Consider the following 10,803-nt stretch of genomic DNA (forward strand, 5'->3'; position numbering starts at 1 on the left):
ACAGTGACCACAGTAAGTGTTATAGAAGACAAGGCGTTTAACTCTTAAGATGTTAGATACAATTCCACAGACCTGCATTGTACAGAAGTGCCATTTATCAGTTCTTCTATCATCTTAAGTACAGCCATAACATAGAAGCTTGTAGTAGTAGTAGGACTTACTGATGTAGGGAAGCTTTCTCAGCTGGGGCCGCTCACATTTCCCTCCGCAGGTTTCGGCAGCATGGACCTCTGCAAGCCGCGGGGGCAAAAATCATCTGCAATCACAATTCTTTACCTCCAGGAATTGCTGTGGGCTCTCCCTCGGCTTTCAGCATTTGCATTACAAAGGTAGAATCAGGTGTAACCAGCCGCTATAATTGACTCACAGTGGGATTAGCACCCCTAGTGTATGTCACTGAGTACTGCAGGTTATAGACACAGCACATGGTGGAGATTTGTATAACCTAAGGCTGGATTCACATCACCCTCGGAGTACGTTATAGGAAATAGAGGGGTTGTCACTGGGACACAAGGAAGGTTTGTGATGTGACAGAAGATATTGCACAGGACTAGAGAGGAGCGAACACTGTTTGGATCAGCCGATCCGAACAGCACGCTCCCATAGAAATGAATGGAAGCACCTGTGACGCCAGACGCCGGCAAAGTCAGCGTCACAGGGGCTTCCATTCATTTCTATGGGAGCGTGCTGTGATCCGAACAGTGTTCACTCATCTCTACACAGGACCTTACTGCGCCTCCATATACTAAGATTATATTTCTGGTATGTCCGTCACACTCTGTGTATATGGAGGACAATGAGGCCTTGGTAATCTAAAGCCTGGTCTGGCTGCTGCTTGAATAGTCTCTTCAATCTCGGTCATTACTCCACCTGTCCGTATACCCACCACGTATAGCAGAGGCTTACTAGATGGATGTAGTCACACGGAGCACAGAATATCCTCAGTAAGTGTATTCTTCTGTATTACTACACATTTATGTTGCTGTTCCAAAAAAAACTAAATGACAATTTCCTAATTTGTGAAGTTAATATTTTTAAATAAACAAGTGAAAAAATATTTTTCCGATTTGTCTTTCTGGGATCATTGGCTTGTGAGATCGCGTGTGTAATATTACAAGTAGGGGTGAGTGTCCATGTATGTAGAGGACACTCCTTGAAGCCGCCATTGGTACGTCAGCGAGGTATAGAACAAATTGTATGTGGAAGCGCCCCGTCATCTGTAGTGACATGACAACCTTCAGGTAAGGACAGTCCTGGCCGGAGGTGACGTCACCATTTACTCAACACTCAGAGCCCTGGTCTATGGCTCCATGTTACTCTACTACTACTCATGGAGACATCGGCTTCTAGTTATTGGAACAGTCTACTTGCACCATCCTGAAACAAGTGTAAGATGACTGGTATATAGCATTACTGTATGAGTGGTGTAGGGGTTGTCTGACCTCTGGGAAGCCCCTGTGTCTAGGATAACGGGGGCCAGGCCTATTTCAGCAATGTGTCCCCTTTATCCTACACATTCAGTGACATTCCAGGTTTCCATTCTTCGAGTCTGCTTGGCGACCCAAAAAATGGAAACCCTATCCCCTTATAGTCACCCACAGATCCCATAGGCTATAATGGGGTCTGCCAGGTTTCCACCCAAAAGCAGAATAGGGGACAGAGCCCCTGAATACTGGTGAAAAGCTGAAGGGGATACAATGGCGTCACTTTACAGAGACATGCCATCACGTTACAATGCCATGCAGGTGGTGCCAGCCGCTCTATCCTATACCATCCGGTGAGTGTCAGTTCATGAGACCTTTAGGATCTATGGCCAGTCAGAACAAGTGACGGGACATTGTCATAGAGCTTACACCAAATTTACAATGCAGATGTATAGTGAATAACCCCCAATGCTGAGCACAGAATACATGGCCCTAATATAGGTCACCTTGCACAGTCTTGTCCATGTCCCTTCTAGAATACAGTGTTACATAAAGAAGACATCGTCCACCATAGACTGGGATTTATTGCACCAGTTCAGACATTACAGTATGTCACCCTATTTCGGTATCAGATTGTGACTCTTGTGTTGCACAGTATTACAGGCTGGGTAATGCACGAGATCCCGGATGTAGAGAGAGGACTAGTGAATTATGGCAAGATGGCGGGAAGGTAAGAGACCTTTATTTGCACTGGTGTGTGAGGAGGGCGGGGGTGAGGTTAAGGCTCTTTGGACTGGCTTCAGGATCATTGTCAACATGGCTTAGTACTACACATGAGGGACACCCCCACCTATATACTACAGATGATCTATTGTTAGGATACGGCGTGGATATTGTTAGGCCAGTACTGATGATATAGAAGTTACACAATGACAGTGCGCACCATAGACTGGTATTATACTACATCTCCCAGCATGCACAGCAGGATATACAATCTACCATACAAACCCACCGTGAAGATTTACTAAGTGCCTTGTGTTTGGTAGGAACAATACCTGACTCAAGTATAGGATCCCTGGCCGCTCTGCTCAGACAGACATCACATTGCATATATGGAACAAGATTCTCCCTGCAATTCCTTGTTCAAATTAAAGCCATGGGAAAACATAAAAACCACAAACACACACATAAGGTCCGGACGTCACACACGAGAATGCTAATGACACCAATGGCTGCAGTTTTGGGGTTCTGCCTACTGAATCTTAGTGACGGCTTCATATATAGACTGGGCCACGTAGTCCAGGTTCTTCGTGGTCAGCCCGCACATGTTGATGCGCCCGCTCGCCATCAGGTAAATGTGCTTCTCTTTAATGAGGTATTCAACTTGCTTTGCTGCAAAAAGGTAAAAAAAAAGTGAGGTCAGTCCCGGTGTAGTCACAGATCACAGCTCTAACCCTATACACCCCAGTTGAAAACGGGCAAGGATCGAGATCAAACAATTAAGAGCAGGTTATGATCCCCTGCAGGTAGTGACCGGTGGATTTCTTTTTCCTATGAGCATCTTTATGTCGCCATATACACAACCACGATGTTCATGGACCTATATGGGGACCAAGAGGCCAGGCGACACAAGCTCAGTTTTGCAGTCCAGCCACATTGACCAAAGTGTATAGGCCCATGGAGGACACAGATGGGATTCGTGCACCATCCGCTCCCGTGTACCCTGACACGACATCCCCGAGCTCACGACTGCAGTCACGTTACTTACGATTGAGGCCGGTAAAGCTGAACATCCCGATCTGCTCCACAATGTGTTTCCAGGTTCCAGGGGTTTTAAGAGCCTCGAGTCTGGATTTCAGCTCAGCTCTCATGCAGAGGACTCGGTCCGCCATAGTCTTAACATTGTCCCTCCTAAGACACAAAGATTAGACATAAAATACTATACATTTCACAGGGGCTGAGAAGACCCCTTTAATCTCTTTAGCTTTGGATTTCTTCTTACCATTCATCAAAAAGTTCAGGGGTGGTCAAAGTGGTGGCGACGATGCGAGCCCCTTGTGAAGGAGGATTTGACCAGGTTGTGCGCACAATCTTTTCCATCTGAGATAGGACACGGCTGACATTGTCGCTGTCTTTGCCCACAATGGTCAAGTTTCCAACCCTCTCATCTACGAAGGGGAAACAAAAAGGGTTGTGTCAGGTTAAATTATTAGGCAAGTATTAGGTTAAAAGGAGTGTTTTAGACAGGTCATAGTCCAGTGTGCAGAGTCCAAGCCTGTGCAGATGGCAGTGCCAACCTGTCTGTGGGGTGCCCATAGGTAAAGATGCTACATACTTGTCAAGTGGAGGGTGAGGTAGACGGAGGGGGTCCATTGTTGTCAATATCCAAGCCACTGAAACCCCACCAATCCTTGTAATGACAAGGTTATAGTCCTGCCCAGTGACGGCACTCGGACAAACAAGGACTGAGTGAACCCATCCCCCCCCCCCCCCCCCCCCTCAGGATTAGTAGGGACCCCACAGTTCTGTGACTATATAACAGGCAGCTCCAATACTCACTGTATAGACCAAAGTTCTTGGAGAACGACTGAGCACAGAACAGCTCAAAACCCTGAGCAACAAAGTAGCGCACCGCCCAGGCGTCCTTGTCTAGATTTCCAGAGGCAAATCCTTGATAGGCAGAGTCGAAGAATGCAAAGAGGAGACGTCTCTAAAAGAAGATAGGAAGATGCAGAAGATGAGAGAGCGCCATCAGCGTCAGTCCTAGGACAGCAGCTGGAGCAAATATTGGCATTCCCCATAGAAACACTCCACACTCTTCTGTAGCATTTCTTTAAATTGTTCCTCTGTTACTCCTCTTGGAAACATGGATGAAATGTCTCCTTGTGACAGGCCCTTACCCCATGACACTTCCCAACCAGAGCTGACAGTATGGAGTCTATAGGGACACAACACTATGGAAATGACAATACCTAGTTATCCAATTCATGTATGGTAATGAAGAAGAGAGAAATGGTGCAACGGTGGAGTCAGGATTTAAGTTTTCTTGTTTTTCCTCTTTTTCCCAAATTCCGAGGAAAAATCTGCCCTCACTTTAGTTCTGCTTTTCTGTAGTGTTTTCTGTCTCCAGTTGCTCTATACGGACAGGTACAGGACCGGCTCCATATTTTGCGGATCTTCAATTCGGCCCATTGAAATGTATGTATAAAATTACAGTTGTGTGCATGAGACCCTATACAGTATATCAGAGATGTATAAGAGATGTGACATGACAGATCCCACAGTCCTCCACATACATGTAGCGGACCCCGGACGTACCTTCATGACATCAGCAATCTGCTTCCACTCGTCCTGGGTGGGGTCTGTTCCAGTAGGATTGTGTGCACAGGCATGCAGAACAAAGATGGAGTGCTCCGGAGCGTTCTGGAGAGAAAATACATCACACATAAAGCTATGGCCAGACTGTACACATTCATATACACAGTACTGCTTTCTGTCATTTCTATAGTCGTGCCATCCCGGTCAGATACCAGTATACATGTGAGCTGAGCCAAGTCATACAAGTGAAGGGCTTGTGTTCTTATGGATAAAGTAAGCTGATCCCAGGATGTCCCATAAGTGGCAGATTACGTGTCATATAGATGACTATGATGGAGATGACTATGATGGAGATGACTATGATGGAGATGACTATGATGGAGATGACTATGATGGAGATGACTATGTGGTCAGTCTTATAACCTGGAGCATATAAGACGTGCAGGGACATCACAACTCCAGACAGTACATTAGTAAGTAATCTCCATATTCTTCACGAAAAAGCCCCACACTAACCTCTAAATCTTCCAGGAATCCCTTCAGGTCCAGTCCTCGCTTCGCAGCATCCCAGTAACGGTAACTTCTGATGTCCTTAAAGCCGGCGTCTATAAATACTGCGTTGTGGTTCTCTGTACCCAGAAATGAAATGGACAAGGTTTATAGCAAAGAGAATCCTCAGTGATCATTAAAGAGGGACTATCAGGCTCTCTGGTATCAGCGATACTATATTCTTTGTCAGTATGTGCCCCGGTGTCAGATATAGCAGTGCCGGTCATTTCAACACCAAAATGCCTTGACTATCAGAAGGGCGGCCTCACTGCTCAGTGTAATGGGTGAGCAGTAAGGACCATCGCCCCTGACCGTACAAGGCTCAGCATGACGCTAGGCTGTAAACCCTGTCCTTCTCACAACAGAGAGACATTGGTGCTGAAAGGGAGATCTCTGGCACCATGCTGCATATCGGCAAAGCTGATCTCTCTAGTGCTACAGTATATAATGCTATATAATCTCACCAGTGCCAGGGGACATGAAAAGTAAAATAAGCCTGACTTACCTGTCAAACCCCCTGCTGATCCAGAGCTCCCCTCTAGTACTTGTTACCTGCCTGCAGCAATGACATCACACTGACAATAGGCGACCGCTGCAGCAATGACATCACACTGACAATAGGCGACCGCTGCAGCAATGACATCACACTGACAATAGGCGACCGCTGCAGCAATGACATCACACTGACAATAGGCGACCGCTGCAGCAATGACATCACACTGACAACAGGCGACCGCTGCAGCAATGACATCACACTGACAATAGGCGACCGCTGCAGCAATGACATCACACTGACAACAGGCGACCGCTGCAGCAATGACATCACACTGACAACAGGCGACCGCTGCAGCAATGACATCACACTGACAACAGGCGACCGCTGCAGCAATGACATCACACTGACAACAGGCGACCGCTGCAGCAATGACATCACACTGACAACAGGCGACCGCTGCAGCAATGACATCACACTGACAACAGGCGACCGCTGCAGCAATGACATCACACTGACAACAGGCGACCGCTGCAGCAATGACATCACACTGACAACAGGCGACCGCTGCAGCAATGACATCACACTGACAACAGGCGACCACTGCAGCAATGACATCACACTGACAACAGGCGACCGCTGCAGCAATGACATCACACTGACAATAGGCGACCGCTGCAGCAATGACATCACACTGACAATAGGTGACCACTGCAGCAATGACATCACACTGACAATAGGCGACCGCTGCAGCAATGACATCACACTGACAATAGGTGACCACTGCAGCAAATCACATAACAGTGGTCACATATTAATGTGACGTCATCGCTGCTGCCAGGTGAACACTGGTGGGGAGTCCTGGAGCGGCGGTGGGTTTGACAAGACAGGTACGAAATGTTTGTGATTTTATACCACATCCTTCCTTTGCCCCAACTTTTTTTTCTTCAGACCATCCCTTTAAGAAATCACTAGACCAGTTTCAGAGAAAAAGCTTCAGTACAGTTGCAATTTAACATTAGTATTACAATAAGATGTGTGTATATATATATATACATATATACATATATATATATATATATATATATATATATATATATATATATATATATATATATATATATGAGATGAGATGTGTGTGTCTGACTACGACTACCACCACCGCCAAGAACAGGCCTAGTGGAGAAAAGCAGCATGACAGGTGTCGGGGTAACACCCTAACTATTGCTGTAGCCATTCAATGTGTCATATGGAAGCCGTAGCATTAGCGATAATTTTATAGACATTGTTTACACAGATTGATACAAATCTGAAAAGGAGGATGGAACAATGCAGGTGTGAACGCAGTCTTAGCGATATATAGAAAAATACAACATGGCCTCACCCCAAGAAGGAGCAGAGATGTAGATGGGGGTCGCTGTGTTATTGGTTCCGTTGTACCAGCGCCTTAAAAACTCTGCTCCAATGCGGAGCGCCCCGGTACCGCCGAGTGACTGGACACCTCCTACCTTAATAAAAAACAATACAAAGAGGGGCAGACATTAGAAACAACGGATATGGACAGATATCTACAAGTCAGAGGGTCCTTGTGTCAGAAAGCACACATCCATGTAATAGGCCAAGTCTACCCAAATTCCCAAAAATCTGCGCACCTTGGTCGACCATTGAAAGGGGACAGAATGATGAGGAATGGGAGTATATGAGAAAGGAATGGATGCCCTGCACTGGTGATATATATGCATGTCACCCACCACCCCAATTCTTAATTTGTGCAGCAGGGGGCAATAGTCTCTATGCTCGGCCTCTTCTGCCAGCGTACTGGTTGTGTAATGTCGCCATCACACAGAGCGGGGGCAGTCATGTGACCTGAAGCTATCTATGTGCCATTATGCTGTATAGTAGTAACAAGTATTAAACTAAATCTAGATACCCGCTCCTCTTTAAAGGCTGGACTGTCGTCACCCAGGGCAATCCTAGAGGCGTTGGCACGGAACTCCGGCAGCCCGAGGATGGGCAGGTACTCATGATTTAGTGAGTGGTCGTTGGCGATCTTCTGCTCCACCTTCTTCACCACTGGCAGGACCCAGGGCTGGGAGTCATCGGTGCGGTAGGCTGCAGAGGTAAAGACATCACACAGTTACAGTATATATGTATATTCTAATACTATACAACTAGGACCTCACCAAAAAAACAAGTTACCCAGTGTCCCAATGATCAAAGATCAGATCTATGACCGGCCTGATCCAAAGTACACAAAGTGTGACCGCACAGCCTTGGATGAGATTACACAACTCGTACCCAGGCAAAAACATCATAACCCCAGGTATACAGGCTATAAGAGGGGCGGTGGCGGCGTGTCTGCTACTACCATGGTGTGCGCAGGCGCTAGGATCACTAGTCCTTATTCTGCAAAGTGTACGTGCCAGCTGCTTCTATTCATTTCTATGGGTGCGTGCTGTTCAGACCGGCTGATCCGAACAGTGTTCGCTCATCTCTATTCCTGACCAATGTGTACAAGCGCCTCAGAGGTCCACAACAGCATTACGGAGAGATTAGGGGGTGCAGATGTAGCCATCACTCCTGCCCTGAGCTCTGAACATAAAACCCATCAGCCTATGCCAGGTCTCAAGGAGAACAAAGGACATCTAAGGGGTTAAAGCCAAGATCAGATTTGTTTTCCTCTTATCCAAGTCTTTACAGTATGGCCGGCAGTGTCTCTGTGCAGATGTGCAGCGCGAGGTCACAGGGACTATCTGCAAAGTTACTCCAGCTCTGCACATCTACCTAACAGGCCTACAGATGGGTGATCGGTGCTCTTACTCACTGCACCGTGTGCTGTAAAGCCTGGATTGTGTCTGGATCAGAGGGCATTAGCCATCTTTGATCTCGAGTCCTGACATGGTGGACAGGATGTACAGCAGTATTTCGTGCTGAGGCCGGACTGTCCCATCCGGGCGGCTGCTGGCTCAGCACATACTACACACGTGATCATCGCCCCAGACACACACACAGATTTAAAGGAACAAACCAGGCAGTAAAAAGAAGATCAGCAGGGGGGGGGGGGGGCATTGGAACACTACCCAAACCACAGACTGGGGGATGGGACGGTCACTGCTCTTATTATCTTACCCCACTCCTAGACCCCAGAGAATTTTTCAATTATCCCCAAATACTCGTTTAATGTACTGCAGCTCCAGGATACACACGTGACGGACACAGGAACATTCACTTATTGTAAGCAAAGGGTTAAGTGCAATCCCTCTGTCACCCCTCAGAGGGGCAGCGGTCACCCCACCCCCGGCCAGAACTGGGGGCAGCAGCTGCTGGGAAAATGGACACCCCCTTTAAATGACCTCCACATCCCCTTTAAGGCTGCAGTATTGCATGCTGAGGACAGGACTAGATCTGAGCACTTGCAGTGACTGTAGAACTACATATCCCAGCATGCCTTGTCCGCCATCCCCCTCCCCCCACTCACCTCCCACTCCCAGGTTGACCTTGCGAGAGTCGCTGTCTGCACGGAAGTCAGCCGTGAGCTTAAAGACGGCGACGGGAGGAGCCTGAGGAACCGAGGAGAAGATGGAGGAAGCCATGGCGACAAGCGGGTCCGGTCAGCAGAGCCCAGCACTGAGCGATCACCTTCACCTTCACCGGCTTACCAGGAGGGGGCGGGGACATGGGCAGCCAATCAGAGCGCTACAAGATGACAACGCCTATCACATTGCAGCTCTGTGCGCCACGCCCCCCTGTGATGGGGCAAAAGCGACCAATCACAGAGCGGGATATGGCCAGGAGTGTGCTGAGTCGCTATTGGCTGGTTAGACTGGGACTGATTTCTAACAGAGCTGCCTATTGGACGCAGAAGCTCTGGTATCCCATAGCAACGTACGGAAGTGTGTGAGGGCCCCTAGTACAGAGAGGAGCGGGGGGCGGGGCCTGTAAGAGCTGCAGTCACTGAATGGGAGGGGTCAGGTCACTAACCAATCAGATCACAAGGAAGGGACCTATTAACCCCTTCAGTTACTGGATGTGCAGTACAGCCCGATGTCCCGACTACGACTCCTTCCTAAATCTCCTGTAACTCCTGGACGAGTCAGTGATGGATCCTGTGAGAGTTCTGTCACTTCTGACTATAAATTCTTCCATTGGTTTTAGCAATGACTCCTATAAAAGTGGAAGCCGCCCAAATGGTTTTTTGTTAAGAAAATAAATTGTCTTCACCGCTGAGATATTCATCATTTAATGAACACGCAAAGGTTAGATTTTGGCAAGACAAAAGTTTGGCCGCCCACATGAAGTCTATGGAAAAGCAAAGCAATAATCCAGGTCAAATACAAAGATGTTTCCTAACATTGGTGAATGAGGTTGTGCTGCTATTAGAGCCTGATATAATATATTGTGCGACTTCCATGAGCCTCAAGGACGGCAGCGGCCATGCGTTTCAGCAATGATTCATACAATTTATTGGTGAAGTCATCAGTAATAGCACAGAATGGCGTCTTACAGCCTCCCTGATGTCTGCCAAGCCTCCTCTTTCATCCACAAACATTCTCAATGATGGTCATGTCTGGTGCCTGCGCTGGCCAGTGCTGGAGCACCTTCTCCTTCATGTAGAGATGGATGGATGTGATGGAGCACCAGCCTACTGCAAAATGTGACCCCTTTTATGATTGGGAATGTAATATTAATATTTTAGGCTATTGATATCACCTTCCACCTTGCCAATGTTTTGCACACCCCCATACTGAATGTAACTCCAGACCACGATCTTACACCCAGAAAACAGTTAAGTTTGGTGGTGGAATCTTGCATCTATACGGGCTCCAGTAGGTCTCCTGCAGTATTTGCGGCAGCTGTGGTGTAATTCAACTGAAGATTCATCTGAGAAATCCAGCTTCTGCCACTTTTCCATCGTCCATCCGTTTAGCAGGCTGTGGGCTTTGCCTTTTGTTTAGTGATGGCTTCCAGGCACTGATTCCACCATGGAGGACATTTCGAGGCAGAATCCTACAAACTGTT

The 10,803-nt window shown here is 47.5% G+C and overlaps 1 protein-coding gene across 1 annotated transcript; it reads right to left on the reverse strand.

Moving 5' to 3' along the window:
* Window positions 1-1,990: 1,990 nt before the first annotated feature.
* Window positions 1,991-9,456, reverse strand: GOT1 (glutamic-oxaloacetic transaminase 1). Its single transcript, XM_075258035.1, has 9 exons — window positions 9,263-9,456; window positions 7,715-7,896; window positions 7,169-7,292; window positions 5,259-5,371; window positions 4,743-4,847; window positions 3,984-4,134; window positions 3,427-3,592; window positions 3,193-3,335; window positions 1,991-2,816 (listed from the first exon to the last, which is right to left on the reverse strand). The coding sequence occupies exons 1-9, from the start codon at window positions 9,375-9,377 to the stop codon at window positions 2,677-2,679; spliced, it is 1,239 nt and encodes a 412-aa protein (XP_075114136.1). The 5' UTR covers window positions 9,378-9,456; the 3' UTR covers window positions 1,991-2,676.
* Between the last annotated feature and the right edge of the window lie 1,347 nt (window positions 9,457-10,803).

Source organism: Leptodactylus fuscus, chromosome 10, assembly GCF_031893055.1.
Source record: "Leptodactylus fuscus isolate aLepFus1 chromosome 10, aLepFus1.hap2, whole genome shotgun sequence".
NCBI lineage: Eukaryota > Metazoa > Chordata > Amphibia > Anura > Leptodactylidae > Leptodactylus > Leptodactylus fuscus.